The following is a 21,200-nucleotide window of genomic DNA, read 5'->3' as shown; positions in this document are numbered from 1 at the left end:
TGATCTTGGGCTCCACAGGTCCTCTTCGATCTCAGCCAACGTCCTGGCTGTGTCTGAGGTCCAACCACGGCTGCCTCGTCGTGACACGTGTCCTCAGCTGGTCACTGCCACAAAGGCCTCCCTGTTGCTCGTTCTGCTGAGATTGCGGTCTCCTTTTATACACCTGCAACCCTTTGACAGGTTGCAGGTGTGGATTTGTAATTGGGCTTGCCTGTCCATAATTAAAAGGACATGCCTCACCTATGAAACGCCCCACGGGCATCTTCTTCATCCCAGTACTAGAGTGGTGAAATTAGAGATTAGTATTCATCACTCCTAGTCACCTCTTCCCTGTCGCCTCTTCCCTGTCCCAGTACTGTCAAAGGTAAAAGCTGCGAACAGAGGGGAGAGGTCTTAATAGCCTATGAAGGTCGGGCAAAGGTTAGGTTGGTCTTCAATAGGCTCGCCTGCGGGCATCCCACTCCCATTACCCAAGGACCCACCGCCCAGGTGATCCTTCTTTGGTTCTCCACCCCCGGGGTCAGGATCCAAGAGCGATGGCCTTTCCCTGGCCACCTGAGAAGAGCATCCTGGGGCAGAGGGGGTAGGAGTGAAAATACTCTCAGGTTTCTCACATAAAGTGCAGGTCACTCTCTTTTTAGCTGCAGGATGACGCTGCCCCCATCTTGAACTCTTATCCATTGCAGCGTTCTAATCTGTGGTATTCCCGCATCATCCCAGACTGAGAGTTTACGGTGGATGCCTATAGTGGCATCACTGCTCGACCTCTCTGCTCGCAGTCAGTTGTATCTTGTTTCTCCGGTAGCTACGTTTGGGAAAGGTTCCTATTACAGTTGACAAACTCTGTTGGTTTGAAAACAGATCTTTGCTGTAGCGTTCTGGTTTATTCCACACAATGTTTCTATGTAGTCTTAAGGACTGTAAAAGCTGCACTCCCAGTTTGGAGTTGCAACCAGGGGTTATACCAGGTCATATAGGGGTGGCGAGCCTATGGCACCTGCGCCATCCAGCCCCTGTGAGGCACATTGGGCAGTGGCCAGACCAACACAGCCCCTTGCAACTCTTCCCCTCACGTAGAAGGAAGAGTATTTGTACCAACTCACCACACTCTGTGCCTATAACATCACTTACAGCACTCTGCCTGCCAGGGAACCGTGAGTGGTGGGGGTCCCACCTGGTGGCTGTTTGAACATTGCGGTCCAAAGGCAGGTCATTTATTATTTAGACCTATCAAAATAGAGGGGAAAAGGAAATAAATGTATGGTTTCTCAAATTGAAAGATAATAGTCAAATTGCATGTTGGGGCTCAGGTGGTTATAAATATCATTGAGAAGTATTGTTTCTGAGATCTAAACAACTTTTATTCAATAGTCATTTAATATGTTACATTAGTCAAACTTGAATACTTATGTATCATATTTCATGTGTAGCTGAAATCGATCTATAAGCTGTATTAGTTTACTTTACCTAGGCATTTTTGCTTTTTCAGTCTCTACAAAACAATGGTGATGTCGTTGCTATGACTGGAGATGGAGTGAATGATGCTGTTGCACTGAAGGCTGCAGATATTGGAATTGCAATGGGGAGGACCGGAACAGATGTCTGTAAGGAAGCAGCTGACATGATCCTTGTGGAGGATGATTTTCGTACAATTTTGTAAGTGTTCAAAAACCTTGTTTCATGTAAATTATTATTATAAATGGTTATTTATAATGTGCTTAATACTGAAAGAGGTTTCTAAGCGTGGAACCAGGATTCGAACCTGTGTAGCTTTGTGTTGTCTTGCTTCCAAGACGAGCGCGTTGCCACTGAGCTATGCTACCCGCAGTCTGCCAAGGGATGATAAATACACGGTAAACACTTTCTAATGGATACTATCCTCCCACATATTCCTCAACTTAGATATATTCCTGCAGCTTCAGCTGGATCACAGAAAACAAAGTTTCACCATTAGAGGATGTGTAATGTCAGTGTTGGTATCCCTCGAGGTGGTTACGCTTCAAGTTCAATGGTGATGTTGGCATCCAGTTCTGCAGCATTGGATCTTTCATAGATTCACATGCTGTTTGAATGTTCCTGTCGACAGACTTTCAATCCTCTGTAACATAAAACACAGTGGCCCTCATTACGACCCTGGCGGAAATCGAAAAACGATGGCGGAAATGCAATACCGCCATCGAATAGCGCTCGGTGCGACTATGACCCGTCACCGCAAAGTACGAAGCCATTAGCGACACCGTAGTGAACGCCAACGCTAACTGCACCAAGCACACGCGCGCGCGCCATGCCAAACCGCAAACACCACCATGGTGCAACGGTACGCCAATTCCGACCCTAGCGGACATGTACCTAACGCCATCAGGCATGGCGGAATGTACCATTCCGCCATGGCGAGAAGTACGGCATCGCGAATCAACCGTAAACGGCCCCACTGAGTGCCTGTACACCGCTCCCTGCCCACAAAGTACAACTCCCCGTAGGTGCAATGAAGCCACAATGCAACCATTGAAATGTACAAGTCACCCATGCATGCCAACGAACAAAAGAAACACAAGAGGGGCCAATGGGAGCTGCAGGGCACAGATGGCACGAATACAGAAGCCATCCCAATGGACATGACCACAGTCCCCCACCAAGAAACGCACGCAAACACAGGCACCTGTGACCAGCAATATTCCGAAAACCACATCATTCAACCAGTCCACCTGGCTGACCGGCATCTGTTACACAAAACCCAATCCCCCGCCCCTGAGCATGACAACATTCAAACTGGCATATTGGCAGCCCCCATCCCTGACCTCACTGGGCTTCGTAGGCAAACGCGCACAGCACAGTACCACGCAACTAAACCCCGAAGCTGGAACCCAATGCAGATCTCCTCACAATACATCGCCCCCCAAATAGGCATATGCCACATCACTTGCAAAGAAAAACGCTACACGGGCCAAATCAGAATAGAAATTTTATGCACATCAAAATCACCAAGCACATACAGCCATCAGGCCATGAACTCCAAAACACTAATCACCATTGTGGGCTGCTTCCGCAAGAAATGACCAGCCACTACCTGTGTGTCGCCCTGTTCCCCCATGGTACACAGAGCCACATTCACGTACGAAAAGGCAACATGGAAGCGCACAGAACCGCAGGGCCGTCCCAATGGGGAGGCACTAGTCCAGCTGAAAGGCCGAAATGTTGCTCCGAGCCACCAGTACTGCGTAAGGGCATGTGGCCCATTGGCGATCGTCCCATAAGATCGTAATGCTGCTCCACTGATTAACACGAAGCAGCAGGTGTCGGGAGTAAAATCCATCTGCAGGAGTGGCATACAGATGGCAGTGGCAAAAGGGGAGGAGATACCTGTCAACCAAAAGAAAAGAAAAAGAACAGAATGGCCATCAGAACTACATACCAACAACTCACTTCAATGATCACACGAAATCCACAGCCATATGCATGCTAGCCCACTCCAAAGGAACATCACCACCCCAAAACCACTTGCGACTCATAACCATCTATATCGAGGTGCAAACACCATCACAAACGAGTGTCTGAGGGCGCCTCGAGACAGGGAGGGCTCAACAAGGCCAGATGGACGATGGTCCCACTATGGCAGCCCTGCATCACATAGCGTAGGGGAGGCGGATAGATCCCAAGAAGCCCTGTACATGGCAAACTCTGTATCAAATCACCTGCCCATGCATCCATCCATCATTCCCTCATCCCGGGATCAAAATGCCTGAATAATTACTCACATAACATTAGAAACATCCATTGAGTCTGTGCGTTATGCAGCCTGCTAAATCCACAGTGCCCCAGCCCGTAATTCCAGTGTTGTGAAGTAACATGTATTTGGGAACGGACGGCCTCATCGCCCACGTAGCTATTGCGCATCCCAAACTATTCATATCAATCATTGCTCCCTCGCCATGGGCCCTGTCTCAAGGACATAGAACAATAGAACGTTACATTTGCAGTCAGACCTGTGGGCATCTCCTCGCCGCTAGCTGGAAACCGAAAGCGCCGCCCTTCGAATTCCTCATTTGCAACATCACGTCGAAAAGGCATCTGTGGCCGTTTGAAATCACTAATTATTCCATCGAGTGCGGCTGTGTGTGAAAATGGCAACTGCCTTCACCCACGAATGGGACGCCCCGCCCGTCGTTGCAACTCGGTACAGTGATGCATGAGGGCCCACCGTTACTCGAGTACTACGTCCCACTGACCCCTCACAAGTCTGTTCGCGACTGCACAGATAGTATGTGAAACAATGGGACCACAGCAGAATGAACATATCAACCAATCTTACACGGCCATCGGGTACAAATACATGATTGCAATAGCAAGATACAATTCCCCGAATTGCAGCGTTGTGCGCGGGACGTGCTCGGCCAAAGGGGAGAGCAGTTTGCACAGGTGGAATCAATCACCACAGGTGGAGGCCATACAGCCTGAAAACACATAAATTGCACAGCCAGTCTCCTCCCACAACCACACCGAAATGCTACCGGCAGGACTCGCGATGTTGGCCCTGGGGGACCTGATAGCACTGCAAGTGCTCCGACTCCAAGAAGTAGACGAACACCAACTACAACCAGCCGCACGGAGGAGACGCAGGAGGAGGAGGAGGCCAAGGCAGGGCCAGCAAGGCCCACCAGCACAGCCACTACCACCACGGAGGCAGCCCGCAATTCAACGCCTCCGAGCACATCCGTTCAACCTCACTGATGAGCAGATCCACACCCTCTACCGTCTGGACCGGGACACCATAGCCGCCATTGTGGACATGACACAGGCTGACCTTGTCAGCATGATAGATAGCCCAACCGCCATCCCACCCCTACTGAAGGTGGTGTCTGTACTCCACTTCCTGGCCACAGGCACCTACCAGCACACAGTCGGACAGTTGCATGGCATTTCTCAGCCACTGTTCTCACGGACACTATTGCAAGTGCTCGATGCCCTCCTGAAGCACGCAGACGACTACATCTCTCTACCACGCTCGGAGCAGGAAATAACCAACACAAAAGTGGGATTCCATGCACTTGCCGGCATACCGGGTTGCATTGGTGCCATCGACTGCACCCATGTTGAATTGGTCGTCCCACATGCCATGGAGGCCCAGTACCGCAACCGAAAACAATTTCATTCCCTGAATGTACAGATGGTGTGTGACTCCAACAGGATCATTACACATTGTTGTGCCCGATTCCCTGGATCAACCCATGATTCTATGGTCTTGAGGAACTCTACAATACCACGCTACATGGAGCGACACGCAGGGAACAGATCCTGGCTACTCGGTGAGTCTCATTACATGCATGATGATGTGGGGTATGTGAATTGTCAATGACCTGCCAGGAAGGGGGGGGGGGTGTGCGTACGTATCAATGGCATTCCACATCATACGTTTCTCGTCCACATACAGGTGATGCTGGATATCCACTGAAGAGATGGCTCCTCACACCAGTCCGGAACCCACGGGACCAGCATGAGGAGGACTACAACCATGCCCACTCACGTACCCGTGTAGTCATTGAACAGGCATTCGGCCTACTGAAGACCCGTTTCCGCTGCCTCAGCAGGTCTGGCGGGGCACTCCTGTACCGCCATGAGAAGGTTGCAAAGATGGTGATGGCATGTGTCATGCTCCACAACATGTGCGTACGTAGAAATGTGCCCATGCCCCCTGACGCAGAACTGCAAGCACCTGATGATGGTCATGATGAGGGTGGGGATGTGGCAGCACCTCATGGAGTCTGCGAGGCACCGGAGGCCCGTGACATTCGTCAGCATCTCATTGATGTATGCTTCTAGCACTCACGCCTGGTGGCTGATACATGGACACGGGACTCGTGGCACTGCGTGTGTCTGGGACATGCACAATATGGACTGTACGCCTATGATGGCCTAGTACACAAAGATCAATGTCCACACTTCTCATTGGTTGATCGTGCACTTTTTATGGCATATGTGATATCATGTTGAACACCCTATCGACCCGCCACCCAAGTGAGCCCAACACACCCCCTCCACCCTCCTACCTCCCCCCCGAACACCAGTGTCCAAAGATGCTCATTGTCAGTGGGCTGTCGCTATTGCATGCCCCCTCTGCGGGTATCAGGGGCACCCCTGCCTGTGGAGCGCAGGTTCCTTCCAGATCTACGTTGGGGGCTGCCCTGGACGGAACTTGCAACGGATGATGTGTCTGCCTGCTCACGTCCATGCATGTCCCTAAGGGTTTGCGAGAGCTCAGTGAGCACACGGCGCACTGCGGCAAGTTCGGCACATACGTCTTTGGACGTCGCATGCAGTTCCCCCCTCAGGCTCTCGGTGCTACTCTCCATTTGGACTCTCAGGCTCTCGGTGCTACTCTCAATTTGTGCCCTTAGCGTCTCTGTACCTCTCTCCATTTCTGCCCTAAGTGTCTCTGTTGATGTTTCTATGTCTGCCTTGGTGCCCCCACATTCATCGGCATGGCCCTTGAGGAGTGTGGCCATTTGCTGCTGTTGGACGATTAACTTGTCGAGGGACTGTTGCCTCTGCTGGGCCATGGCCATTTGCGGTGGTGTCACAGAGGGGCTGTTGTCCTCATGTTGCCTTGCCACAGGGCTTGTGGGGGATGGCCAGTCGTCGTCTTGTGGCTGCACCTGCGTGGTATCCTCATGTTGTACGGGATGGGACAGACAGGGGGATTGGGACAGGTCATGGATGGATCTGACCTCGACATCCCCGTCTTCTGTGTCCGAGCATGCTGCCATCAATGGGGTGTCACCTATGGTGCTGCTGCCACCAGAGGCAGTGCCTTCTGTGGCATCCATTGGGGGGACCTGTGGTGGTGGTGTTGTGGCCATGCTGGCTGCTGGGGTGCCTGTTGATGTTCCCTCCTCTGTGCTGCCACCTGATTTGTGCTGCTGCCGTGTCTTGATGCGTGCAGCTGAGGTGGAGGGTCTCTGGCCGTTGGTCTTGGCCCTCTTTGCAGGTGTGCTGGTAGGGGTGTCCTGTAGCTCGTCGTTTGGATCGGACCCTGTGGTGGAGTAAAGGAGGGCGAGGGTTATTGATGGGTCAGTGGGAATTGGAATGGCATTGTATCACATGCATTGGGGTGGTACCTGAGGGTGATTTGGGTCGGGGTCTTGGAGGTGCTTTGATTTGTGTGTGGAGTGAGGGTGCAGTTGTTTGGCAGCCTGCAGTTAGGGTGTGCCTGCTGCACGTGTAGTGCGTGTATTAGGGGTTTTTAATTATTTATGTATTTATTGTGGGTTTTGACGTGCGCTTTCAGGCCGATGTGTGTGGACGTTCTCCTGGACATGTGTTTCTGTTGCACTATGTGGACGCATGGTACTTCACATGGATGGACTGTGTGGATTTGGCATTGTTTTATCTGGCCCACCTACCTGAATCTTCGGATGTCTGCACTCCTTTCTCCATCCCTCCGACTCCCTCTATGCTCTCCATTCCGATGGTGGAGGCACAGATTTCTTCCCAGGGGGTCAACTTGATGGGTGATTCAGGACCTCCCCCGGTGGCTGTGGCAATGTTGCGGTTGGCAGAGAGTATGCTGCGGACGCGTATCCGCAGGTCGTCCCATCGCTTGCGGCATTGCTGTGGGGTGCGGGGTGCGGTCCCCACCGCACTTACCCGCTGTGCCACCAGAGCCCATATGGCCTTCTTGTTTGCAAGTGCCGTCCTGGTCATTTGCGTGGAGAAGACGACGGCAGCATTCTCCTGGAGGGTCTCTGTTAGCACGGTGAGTTCCTCACGGGAGAAGTGGACCTGCCGCTTGCGGTCGCACGCTTTCTTCGCTACTTTTCCCATTTTTCTTGGTTTCGCTAGGGTGGTTGACGGGTTGGGGTGTGTTTCAGGGTAGTGATTTTAGTGGTTGTGTGGTTTTGGTGTTTTTATAGGTGTACGCCGGGATGTTTCCCGTTCCGGGCCCATGTTTTAACTTCCGTTTCCGTATATTTCCGGGCACCGTACTTTCCGGTAGGCGCACACTGCGGTGACCGCTAAGAGGGGTGGCGGTATTGCACCTAGGGCGCCGTACGGCGGCGGTGTGGGCCGTTTTGGGGTCATTTCCGCCATCGCGGACTTTGCACTTCCGCCGTGGTGCTCGTGCCCGATGGGTCGGAATGGGCCGCACTTTGCTCCTTCGTACAATGGCGGAAACGCTATTTACGCTGTGGCGCTCCGGTCAGTCGCTTTCCGCAAGGGTCGTAATGAGGGCCAGTGTAGCTTTCCATTTTGAACTGCTTTTTACTTCAGTGCTCTATTAGTCATTTGGGTCACATTGCCCCACAGCCAGTAGATCGGTCTCCTTTAGCGCCACCCTTAGAGGCCATCTTCTGATTTTTTTATTTACTGTATGTTCAGTGTTAGGAGTCCTGGAAAATCTCTTACAATCTTTCAACAATTTCATTTATATTCTTCAAAGCTTTACCCTTCGACCTGAAATCAGCCCCAAGGGCATTCACCAAGTGTATTGCACCAGTAACGGCTCAACTCTGTTGTTATTCACATCTATCCTTATCTAGACAACTGGTTCATAGGGGCTGCATTGCTTTCACTCTCGATTCAACATACAGAAGCAACAATCCTGTGCTTGACGTTGCTAGGATTCTCTGTGAACTATGCAAAGTCTTGCTTGATTCCATCTTGCAACACTCTGTTCTTAGGGTGGCATCTAAAAACACTGTCTTGTTTTGCCACACCATCCGAGGACAGGGTGAAGTCCATTTTAAAAAAGAGCTTCCTGTTGTCACGGCTGTTAGTTGCTTCAGTGCATGCGATCAAATCCCTACTGAAAATGTCCTCTTGCATCCTGTTGATTCCATACTACAGCCTCCGATGAGACCCCTTCAGGAATTCCTGGATGCCCATTGTCAACAAATATCAGGATCCTGGGAAGACTAGACTTTTCTGGCGCATCCCTTTCACAGTGCTCTCCATCTCACTCAAGGAGCGCTCTATTGCCTCCCAGGCCATCAAATAACTAACAGGACTGATGTTTCATGCTAGAGGCAGGGTTCGAAATTAAGGTTCGATGAGCAGGAGCTAAAACCAGTTCCTGAGTGTCGGGCATCACCCAGTAGGCACGCGCTACCGCTGGGGAATCAGGAGTGAGTACCTAGCGCTCTGTAAATCTAACTTCCATTTGAGATGTACACTTGACCTTTTTTGTCCATTACGTAGGATTCATTATTTTAAATGTTTATCAGATGTGTCCTAATGCTTGATTATTAGCATTCTCAAATACTCAAAGTGACTGTCACATATGCATGTTTGTAAAGCATCGATTGGCCTGAAGAGCCAAAGGTAGCTCCTGATAACTCTGGATTTTATGCTAGCCAGGGTCTTCTAGGCTAGAAGCAGGAGCTAAATAGCTCCCAGCTCCCCCCAACTTTGAACCCTGTTGAGGCCTTTGATCTCATGATGAAAAGAAGCTTCACATCAATGTCCTGCAGGTGCAAGCTGTGTTCTTGGTCCTGAAGTCCGTCCGATCCGGATTTCACAGCTAACACAACCAGCATGTTTTTTTATCTGCAAAAAGGGTGGCACCGGTTCTCCTGTTCCGCCAACAGAGGCCCAGACTATGTGGTTGTGGGCTCTGACACACACAATGTTTCTTATCCCTTTTCACCTACTGGGGATCCAATATAGCAGGGAACTCTGATCCTACCACAAGTGTGAACTGCAAGACCAGGTTCTCTGCATCTTCTCCATGTGGGGGTTTCCTGAAGTCGACCTCTTCATGCCTCAAACAAACAAGAAGTGGAAAGCATTTGCGAGCAGATTTAATCAGACCAGGAGTCTGGGAGATGCCTTTTCGGTCCTATAGTAGGAAATGTTCTTCTACGCCATGCCTCCGATCTTGCTCGTACCTCGAGTGCTCAGTGTGCTCAAACCGCATCAGTGCAGAATGAACCTAGTGGCCCTGGCCTGTCCATGGGAAATCAGGTTCTCCAATCTCCTAGAACTCTCAGCGGCCCCTTTCATCAGGTTGTCTCCACTCTTCAACCTTCTCTCCAGAGATGGTTGATCCATCCTGCACCACGCTCCAGCCTCTGTCAACTTGACGGCCTGGCTCTTGCATCCCTAGAGTTTGGGAATGCACCTCTGCCTCCAGACTGCCGGGATATCTTAGCCATGGCCCATGCACTGTGTGCCCTGACCTGTTACAGGCTCAAGTGGCAGTGCTTCGCCACCAGGTGTGCTGATTACCATCTCAATCCTTTCCACATACAAACCCTGGAAGTCTTGCCATACCTCGTATCTTGGGCCAAATAGTGTTTTGCGCATTTCTGCATCAAGATGCATAGCGGCCATTTCTCGTTTTACACGTTCACTAGGTACGCCTTCTCTGTGGTCTCGCCGACTGGTCAAGGAAATCCTCAAGGGACTATTTTGCTCTTTTCCTCCTGTTGGAACTCCTGTTGCAGCATGGGAGTTGAATGTGGTCCTCTCCAAACTAATGGACCCTTCCTTCGAGCCTCCACACAAAGCCTCTTTGAAGTTTTTATTCAAGAAGACCTTCGTTTTTAGTTACCATCACTTCTTCCAGGTGGGTGGGAGAAATCCAGTCTCTTTTCTGTAGGTCTCCTTTCTTGACTTTTCATCAATCTAAGTCGTTCCTTTGCACAAACCCTTCTTTCATGCCAAAAATGCAGTCTTCATTTCATATTAACAAGCCACTGGTATTGCCTGTGTTCTTTGGATCTCCTTCTGAACTCTGCATGCATTCTCTCGATGTGACCCGGGACCTGTAGTTCTGTGTGACTCCCACTAAGGACTTCCGCAGGTTTTTCCAATTGTTATTGGCTTTTGGTCCATCCAGCAAGGGCAACACCCTTTCAAAATCTTCTATCGCAAGGTGGTTGTCTGCGTCATCGACTGGCTAACAGGCCCCTTCCGGGCAAGTCTACGGCACACGCAACAAGAGCTGTTGCTGCTACAACAGCTTTCCTATCCAGTGTTCCCCTGATGAACATTTGCAGGTAAGCCACTTGGATGTCTAGCCATACTAAAAAAACAACCTTATATAAAATCGATTTAGAAAGGCTGCGCCGTGACCACACAGGGTGGTCTTTCTAAATCGAACTGTCAGGCCCTGCGACTCACACAAGTGCACGCATGGGCTGACATGTACACCAGGACCCGAAAGCAGCGTCTAGGGAGAACGAGTAAGTGTATGTATGTATGTATGTATGTATGTATGTGTGCATTAGCAAGAATTCTCAGTTCTGTGCTAATTCCCTTCAAACTTGGAGACCCCCTGCTCTTTTGCTGGACTTTAGGAATTAACATTTTAACCCTGGAGTGAGAGAGACTTTTTTCTCACTCCTTTGTGTATTTTAATTTGATTTGAATTCTGTGTTTCCTTTGTTTTTTGGAGTCTGACAAACTCCATAGGCATCTGCTGTTTGTATGGTGACACACAGCACCTTCAGTGCAGTATCACAGAGAAATCCTTTAGATTTCTCTCAAGGATTAAACACCTTTTCTTGGGTGAACTGCAATGCCCAAGACTGGTAAAGTGAAATTGACTTTACTTACCTTTTCTCTTTGTGGGTCGAGCACACCCATCTTAAGTTGAGTGCTCGGGTGTTAGCCCCTTTTCCTACTTACTCATGTAACATTTTTTATGTTACCCTCACTGCTTTGAATGGCTGGTGGCAATGGTTTAATTTTCCTACCATTGTGCTTTTCTACTGCACGCTGAATCCTCAGCTGCAGTATAGCATCCATGGGTGACCAGTGTGTCAAAATGTCCCCGGCCTTCTTTTTTCACCATTTCTTGTGTGTGAGGCCTTTTTACTCGAGCGCCAAACCAGGTTTGACCCCTTTGTTCATTTTGCCTTTGGCGGGCTTCAATGCCGAAACCCGCCTCTGGCTCCATTGTGTCTGGCAGGGCCGGAAGTGAGGGAGGTGCCCGAAACTCCCCTGTCCTTAGTCTCCAGGGAAACATGAATGCACCCAGTGTTGATTGGCCGGTTGGCTCTCCTTGCAGGACAGCCACCCTGCGGTGTGAGTGACAACTAGGCTGTGCATGAATGGGAGAAACGTGCATAAAAGGCAAGGCTTCTTTGACTGTAGACAGTCTCGACCACTGGGAAGAACTACCCGACGAAGAAACCGTGAACTAAGCTTGTTGCATCCTCCGGGACCATTGAACTGCCCAGTGAAGTCCTGCTGCTGTGCTGAAACTCCTTTTTCTGATCGACAAGAGAAGCTCCTGAAAAGACGACTTCTTCCCTTGGGTTAGTGGGGCCAACAAACCCTGAGACAAACTCTGCTGGAAAACCTTCCCCAACTGGGAGTACTCTTTGCTGCTGTTGGGACCGAGTGCTAGGTGTTGAGAAATCTGTAGTCGAGTGCAATGTCTGTAAGCCGGTCAAAAGCTCCAGGAGTCTCCTGAGGACCCTCCAGAAGCAGGACTAGCCAAGCTTGAAGCACCTCACCAGAGTGTTGGACTCAAGGAGTGCAGGAAGCCCAACTGGTGTCCAAGATCTGCGGTGGTGCTGTTTACCACAAGCTGAAACCGCAAAGTGGCGCTGAATTGAAAAGAGCCCCTAGCTGCCTCCGACCTCTCAAATGCTGTGTATAAGTCCTCCAGACGTCCTCCCTCTTTTCCCGACGACTTGAGGTTTTGACTAATATTGCTGGGAAAGGTTTTTATCTAGACTTCATTGGGAGATTTAAGAAAAGTGCTCACATGCTCTGAGAGCCTGTGTAACCCTGTTTCCTTTCTATAACCTTTCCTTTTTGCCAACCTCAGAATTTACCAAGTACAAAAAGTCATATATAAATGCAAATACTGTCCTAGTTAGTGAAGTCACCTCAGGGTAAGGAAGTGTGTATGAAGTATCTCTAAAGAGTATCTACTTGCTTGACTTTATTCTGAGAAAGTATTTTGAAGTGTATTTTGATTGTTGTATTATTGAAAACTGACCGTAAAATAAATAAATAATTATTTTACTAGAAAACCTTGAGTGTAAGTATTATTTGGATACTTGTATTTGTGGCTGTCAATGCTACAGCTCTACAGCCAACATTTACCCCTCTTGAGATGAGTCTGGCCCACGAGAGGGGGCCAGTGGGTGGCGAGGGAATATTTTTTTCCATTTTTTAAAGGCCACCTAAAATCAGCCTTTGTTAGGTGACCTGCAAAAAATGAAACAATCACATAGAACCGGCTCAACTGCATCGATAGGGATTCCAGGATGGAGTCGCGGGTCGGTCAGGCAGTGCTATGCAACTTGTTTGGGTGAGGTGAGTGGTTTCTGAGGTGAGTTGTTTTCCTCATTTGAGCTATACCTCCGCTCTTGTGGTTTTTACGTGTGCACTGCTTTATAATCTTATTCAAACACCATGTGACTCTGTAAAAAGATCCAATGCTGGAGAAGAAATAAGTTACTTACCTGTTCTTTAGCGTTGGTATCTTTCATAAATTCACTTCCTACCTTCCCGCCTACCCTACTTGGCTTTTCTTGGCTTATGTTGCCACTTTAAGAGCACTGTGCCAAATCTGAAGATGGACTCCAGGGGTGGAGCTTGGAGAGGCTTGTCCATTGGCAGTGGGGCAATGACGCTAATGACTCTAATGGAGCACTCAAATTAAAATGTAAAGGTGAAATACTTTGTGTTACTGAGGATTCCCAGCTTGTTTACTTTGAATATTCAAACATGTGAATCTATGAAAGATACCAATGCTGGAGTACAGGAATTACAGGTACGTAACTTATTGCATGTGGATTGCACCGGGCTGGCAGTTCCTTTTTTCCATGCGTTCAGCATGTTTCACAAAACATCATCACTGTTGCTTTTAACCGCAAAACCCTTCAAAAATTTCACCAAAATGTCCAATCCTAAGCCCTCAGGGTTTAATCACTGTGCAGATTGTGAAGTGAAAATGTCATTGCCTGGCCCACATTGCATATATTTGTGGTGTTTAGTTGTCGAGTATGTTGTTGCAGAATACGATTCATGGCAGTCTATGCCCCCTAAAGCCCTTTAGAGTAAGATGATCCAAGTTACCGATTGGACATTTGACTTTTAAATCCCTGAGTGCCACCATTTCCATGCACACATCTTCAGAGGGCAGGAACTCGTAGTCCATAGAAAATGGAGAGTCCCCACAGAACTCTAAAAAGAGAAGCAAAACCCTAGCAAATGCTCCCATTTTAGAATAGATTCCCTCCTTCCTCAGTCTTCCTCCAAAAAAGGAAAATAAGCCACAGGGACTTCTCCTTGGATCCCTCACAAAATGGAGATAAACATGTAGGATTTCTTTACAAAACTGTTCCAGCCAAGCAATGGTGTCAGTTCTGTCTCCAGATGAAGTTATTGGCAAAATCGGCGCTGACTTCTTCAGCATCGGCACTGAAAAAGCACACAGGTCCTGCCTCTCCCTCCAAGGCAGACGGGAAGCCTTTGAAAACAGACTCCCAAGCACCGAAGACCTCGGGTACCAGACCCAGCGCCAAACTCGCTCTGGTCGAATCAACACCGCTCATTGGAGTTGGTCTCTCCTCAATATTCGGCTCTGATGTTTTGTCCATCTCGGAGGAGCCATAGACATCGAAGGTGGTGTCAGAAAATACATCCCGATACATTCCAGAGGTACAGTGTTATTCAAGTAATTTCAATACATTTTCAATGACTAAGGCAAACCGATTCCATCCCGATTCAAGTACTTCTATGGTGCACAGTCTGACATCCCAGAGGAGTTTATTTCGGAAAAAGATAGGATCTCTGACTTTGCCACTGACTTGAAGGACGCAAGCAGACTGGACACCTCTCCTGAGCCTGACCTTGTGCAGCAGAGCCCTTATGTCCATCCAATCACTCCTTATAGGCGTCCCGTAGCACAAGTATCTAAGCTTTGTGGTGTGGTCCACCTACAAGACCTCTTAATGAATATAACCTAACAGACATACTCCGCAAGCGTCCCCCAAAAGAGCCACTGCTTCCATTTCAAGCATCATTGAAGGACCCTATTCTAGAGTGCTCAGAAAATGCATGCACTTTACCAGCAGTCAATAAATAGCTAGTAAAGAAATATAAACCAAATACCTTTGGCCCAGATTTTCTATCTAACCACCGGACTCTTGAAAGCCTTGTTGTCCAGAGAGCCATGACTGGAGCTATGCCAGTGGCCTTCCCAAATCTTCCACCAGATAGACTGGGAGAAATGTGACCCTATGTCCAAGAAAGATTTTGCCTCCTGGAACATGGCTGTCAAGGTGAACGCATCCAGTGCCCTAGCCAAGAACTTATTGTAAGGACAGTAGCAGCTGAGGCAGTATTTTATCTACTCGACTGAGAGATTTAAGACTGATTTAATTATCTGGTCACTAATGGGAAGGAGGCAGCGTGCCAGAGCCTCCAAGTGAGGCTAAATGCTGCAGATTGTGTGGCCAGATCAGTGGGAACCAGTTTGGTTGCCAGGGGACTGTTTTGGCTGAGGACATCTGGGAAATCGGGTTCCAAAACTGCTCGACATTCCTTTTGATGATGAACAAAGAAGGTGACAGTGGAGAAGGTTCAGGCATCTAATGCCAATCGTAAATCTCAGGGAGTGGCAAAAGACAACCGTCCACTCAGACAACGGTGCCAACTTGGAGATGAAGGCCTTTTGCAATTCTCAGTCAGTCTGACCCTTGCCTAGGGCAATGAATGTTTATGCTGTGGAAGAGGTGCATGGGAGCACAAGCAGCCATGGCTACTGTCCTTCACTTCTACATGAAAACCTCTTGGAGCAGTTCTCCTATACCTCTGCAGTGGGATGAAAGCAGACCCAACACTCCTAAATGGCTTTCTGTTACTTTAGATGCATGGATTGGACAGGCTAAGACCCAGGGCTGCTGCCTCCCTTTAAGGGGTTCACTCGATTGTCCTCCCCCCTCCTTGATCTTCTTGCCCACCACATCTCTTGCTCCTGCAGGAGATTAATTCCTTGGTGGGAAAGGCTGCCATAAAACCAGTGCCCCCTAGAGCATTGGGCCAGTGGTTGTACTGCTTCCTGGTGCTGAAGGAGGACTGCGTCCCATCTTGGACCTGAGGAGTCTACAGCCATAGAATTAGAGAATCTCTTGCTGTCGCTGGACCTTTTGAATGCTCAGTTCCATGTACCAATACATCCCAAGCACGGGAAGTACCTGCAGTCTGTGATTGTCAGTACCTATTACTAGTTTGGTTTTTTGCATTTCGGGCTAACCTGTTCCAAAAGGGTCTCTACTACATTGTTTTCAGTGGTGGTGGCTAGTCTAAGAAGAGGGTGGATTCAAACTTCACTTAACTAGATTCAGATGATTGGCTAATAAGGGCTTGTTCCCCAGAGCAATGTCGGCCAACCGTGCCACCTCTTACATAAACTGTGCTTCTTCCTGAATTTCAGAAGTGCCACATGGTGTATATTTGCAAATACTCCAGTTCCTCTGAGTGGTCCTTGATGCTTCTTCTGGAGGAGCATACCCCCTTGAGGACAGGGCAGTACATTACTCCTACATCCCATCCCCTTTCCTCCATACTTTGAAGACAGGCCGAGGGCACTTTCTTCACAGCATAAAAGATGTAATTCCCCAGGATTTTGTGTTGCAAGGAAGGCATAGCAGTGTGGGCATTGCCATGCCCGCTCACCCCACAACCCCCCACCTACTGGCAACATAGGCAAGTCCTTTTATATGTGTCGACAGGCCTAGAGCTTAGCACAGCGCGCAGCATGTTATTATTATTATTTTTTTTTTGCTGCACTCATACTTTCCCCGAGGATTTCTTCTTCGATCCACTTTGCCTCCCGGCAACACCGGTCAGTCTTTTATGAAGGGCGTAACAGGATTTAGTGCCTACACTTCCTGTGGCACATGCATTGTTTGGGATACCTAGGCCCCGATCACAAGTGGGTGGCAAGTATGTGTTGTCAGGCGCTTTCTCCTCTCACGTTGCGCAGGAGGTTAGCTTGTTGTCTCCAGGACACATCAAGGAATTAGTCTCATCAAAAGCTTTGAGATATTTGGTAAGTCCGGGACACCGCGCAAGTGGGAGGGACACAGGCCCAGCAGCGACTAGCCACTGCATAACTGGGGTATGCGCTGAGGCTCCATCGGCTTCTACCAGTGTTATCGAGGACCCCTCAGGGTCTCCTACTGGGTCTTATAGACCTCAGGTGACGCCTCCGCATCAAAGGTATACCGGGCTCAAAAAGCCTGATGGTTCATGACCTACCAGAGACAGCTCAGAGGACTTTATCCCATTACCCCGGGGCTTGGCCTGAGGGCTCACAAGAGTCTGGAACAAAAGTGTGCGCACTGTTGAGCAAGACTCCTTGCGTGTCACAGAAAACCCACTGTGCATGGTCCAAAGTAACCTGCTTGGCTACCTCACAAGCTTCAAAGGGTCATCAGTCTTTAGACGACATGTACAAGTAAAGGGGTAACATCAGTCCCCATAAAATGGCTTCTAAATGTCAGGACACCTTAATCTGTGTCTAGTACAACAGAAGAGAAAGACTATATGGATACTTTGAGCTTCACAACACCTCAGATTCCTCTTGTCTCCCACTGTCGGCAGGGAAGCCTATGTGAGTGTTGACTGGTCTCCTTTGTCAACCAGGTCCATGGCTTATCCAATCTCCTCTTCTCCTACACTCAGATTGGGTGTGCCACCTCTTCCTAGACACCCTTCATGGTACCCAGTCCCATTTTCTCATGGCTCGGCCATCGACTCCAGCATCTTCATCCTCGTGTGCACCAGCAGCCTCCACTACATCTAAGGATTGATTCTTTGAAAAATTACGATGAATCATACTCGCAGAGCTGATGGTGGAATACTTTACAAATATCATTAGGGAGGTAACCCCTCAGATGACACCTGTTCCGCGGGTACCCTACACGCAGTCATGTACTCCCTTCACTTCAACAGTGGTCTCAACGCTGTCTCAACCTTCATGGACACCTACAACACATTTGCCTTCGAGCTTATTCATCCATTAGCGCCTTGAGCTCGGTTTCCGTTCATCCCGGATTTGGCGCACCGATCCAGCCAGATCCAGGTCCGAATAAGGACACAGCCATTCGAAAAAAACCTGAGGAGGAGAATGAGAAAAGAGAGGAAGCTTCCTTATCAGGGACATTTCCATAGTCCTGATGTGGGGGCTAGAGACTTCTGGGCCTTCCTGTACCAGAAAAACAATCTGAATCTGGTGTACTCTCGCTAAATAAAGTGGATAGACCCGGCATTCCCATACAGAAGGATGTGTTGGCTGATGCCAAGAGACCCTGGAAAAATCTGCATTCTATTCCCCCAAAATGCACAAAACAATGGAGGCCTTGTATCGGGAGCCTCAATCTGACCCTCCAGTTCTTTCTACAAATTCACAGCCACAATCCTCTGTAGTCACAGCGGCAACATTATTTTCGAGTCCTTCTCAGTCAGCTGCTTTTGGGTCTCAAGCGTCTATTCTACTTTGGATGTAGGACAAGTTTTTAGACGCTTTTGGCAAGAACTTCTTTTCTAATGCATCACTGCAGCTGTGCCAGGCAAACACAAATGCTCTTTTAGCTGCTGCAAACTGACCACTATGGCTCGAAATAGACGATTTTCAGCCTTATTTGCCAAAAGATGGAATAGCAGTGTTCAAATTAGGTGTAGCCGAAGCCAAGCTTATCACTCAGGATATGCAAGAGGCCTCAGTGTATCATATTGATGGGGCTTCTAGGGCCATTAGCGTTGGTGTAGACATGCGTCATACAGTGTGAGCAAGGGCACCCCACTTTAATAAGGGCGTTCAAGAAAAAGTTTTGGATCTCCCTTTCAAAAGTAATTACCTACTCCACTCGTCAACCGACAAAGAAATGAACAACAAGAAGAGTTACACCCTCAAACCCAAATCTCTCACAGTTTTAGCAAAAGGGCCTCAGAAGTCCTTGGTTTTGTGGATGCCACGACAGCAAAAGCAGACACCTCAATATGCCCCTTGCACCCAAAGTAGACAGCAACAAAGACCCTCAAATGAAGGATTTGTTTCCTGTTACTCTGCAACCTTGACTGAACATAAACAGTGATATCCACATCCAGATCCACTCCTTCCCAGTAGGTGGAAGCCTTTTCCAAGTACCATCAGGTCTGGCAACTCATTTCGGGGGATTCCTGGATCTTCACGTTGGTCTCCAGGAGATATTGGCTGGCCATTTCCCCCATTGCCCCCTCTTCAGGTCGGCTCAACCACTTTTTCATGAGATTCTCAATCTCCTACAGATCAGGGAGATGGAGGAGGTTCCCCTCTCTAGAAAGAGGATTCAGTTTTTACTCTCACCTGTACACTGTCCCAAAAAAGAACCAGGCGGCCTGAATACAGCTTTGGATTTTTATAGTTTCTAAACACTTCCCCTAGAGAAAATTCAAGATTGTTACGCCAACCAATATTCACAACAAACTGAACCGGGGAGATTGGTTGTGTGCTGTGGATCAGAAAGATGCTTATCTGCATGTTCCCATCAATGCTGTGTTTTTTCTGTGAGAATGTCATTTTCAGTACTCGGTACTCCCCTTTGGCCTGAATGCGCCTCAAGAGTATTTACCGAGTTGAGTCCAATAGCAGCCCACCTGCGAGTGCAAGAGATTCATTTCTGCCACTATATAGACTAGTTCGTCAGAGCAGAAACACATCAACAAGCGACAGCATCACTCAATCTGTTGCAGAATTGATTTTTCGACCTGGTACTCGGTCAATTACAAAAGTACCCACGAATGGGAGATCATGGACACTTCAGGAAATATTTTGGAAATGGGCGTTTCCTCAGTTGGTCCTTACAATGGATTGCATTCTCCCACAGATTCCTCATCTGCTAGATATCCCTCCAGTTTCAGCTGCTCAGACATTTTCTACAAGGGGTATATTGCGGCTTGATGCAGTCCCTCATGTCTCGACTGTGACACTCCTCGATTCCGGACGTGATGTCACTTTGAGGCAGATATGTGGGGCCCTAAACCCTCATGTTTTAAATGCTGCAAGGACTGCAGCTTGAAGATGTCAGTCACGTACACACACAGTATTTACATGTGGTGCCTCTGGGTGGAGTACAATGTTGAGCAGTGCAGTTCCTGTCAGTACATGCACCTGGAGGTGATCAGGGAAAGAAGTTTGCCCTAGGGTGGCTTCCTTCGAAGTCTCGGGCACGATCAACTGCTAAGTTTTCAGGCCCTGTACTGAAGAGCCCACGCCCGAGAAGGAAGACAGACACTGCAAAAAGGCACAAAAAGAAGAAATGGCGTTGACACAGACACAACTCCGGTTCGTCGGATGCGTGTGGTAAGTGTTTTCCAGCTACGGGCACCCATAGGTTCCAGCACCAAGGTAACCTTTGAGGTCAACCTCAATGCTTACGAAGCCGACCATGGCGCTGATGGCCCTCGAGGCGTCGCCCTCTTTCCTCCCTGCAACCCCTATGGTGCTCGTGCCTATCTTTTGTAACTGCTTTTCTATCGACTATCCTATCACTCTCAATAAGTCTGGCAGGAAGAAGCACAACCTAGGCATCCCTTTCGCTGATACCTCTACCAGTGCTTTCTCCAGACAGACCTTTACCAACATACTCATTGCCGTTCCCTCTCCAAGCCTAGGGATCTCCCATATGGTTTCTGTTCTCTCTCCTTTTTTCTCTACTCCCATTAATGGTGGCACCCGGTGGGAGGCCCTCCTGGCCCCCTTCCACTCCTCTAATACCATCATTAATGTCTACTTAAATGGCACCGTCTTGGTCCAGGGCCCTTAGGCCAATCTCCTCCTCTTTGATAGATGCTTCCCGTGCCATATCAACTGCCTTTCCTCTCCTTCTATCCATTCTTACCACTCTCTGGCTCCTCTGCCACCTCCCTATCTGCCACCTCTCTGGCACTCTCTTCTCCCTCTCTGACTACCCTGCCTTCTCTTCCTTCCTTGCGCCGCTGCAGCAAGACTCATTAATCTCACTATTGCAAGCCTGCATCTCTGCGGCATCTAACAACTCAGCCGAACTTTTCAAAATCTGCAAGGAGCTGGCCTTGGCTTCTCATTTCACAACTAAATCTTAGGAAATCCTGCCCCCCCCCCCCTTCTCTTCCTCCTCCTCTACCACTCCTGGCCCGTCTGAGGCTGTCTCTCCTCCTTTCCCCTGTTCACCCCAGACAATGCTTCTAGACAAGTCTGATCTATGAAAGTCTTG

General features: G+C 48.9%; 1 protein-coding gene across 6 annotated transcripts in view; it reads left to right on the top strand.

Annotated features, from left to right (window-relative positions):
• ATP2C1 (ATPase secretory pathway Ca2+ transporting 1) overlaps positions 1 to 21,200 on the top strand; it is a 1,883,161-nt gene that overhangs the window by 1,477,120 nt on the left and 384,841 nt on the right. For all 6 annotated transcript variants that reach the window (XM_069648728.1, XM_069648731.1, XM_069648729.1 and 3 more), the window contains one exon: positions 1,490 to 1,656. In XM_069648728.1, coding sequence (XP_069504829.1) covers positions 1,490 to 1,656 — 167 coding nt within the window. The remainder of the gene's footprint in view (positions 1 to 1,489; positions 1,657 to 21,200) is intronic.

Source organism: Ambystoma mexicanum, chromosome 2q (assembly GCF_040938575.1).
Source record: "Ambystoma mexicanum isolate Mex_15411 chromosome 2q, UKY_AmexF1_1, whole genome shotgun sequence".
In the NCBI taxonomy this organism is placed as follows: Eukaryota; Metazoa; Chordata; class Amphibia; order Caudata; family Ambystomatidae; genus Ambystoma; species Ambystoma mexicanum.
The sequence above is the reverse complement of the archived record's forward strand: the minus strand, read 5'-3'. Positions and strand labels throughout refer to the sequence as shown.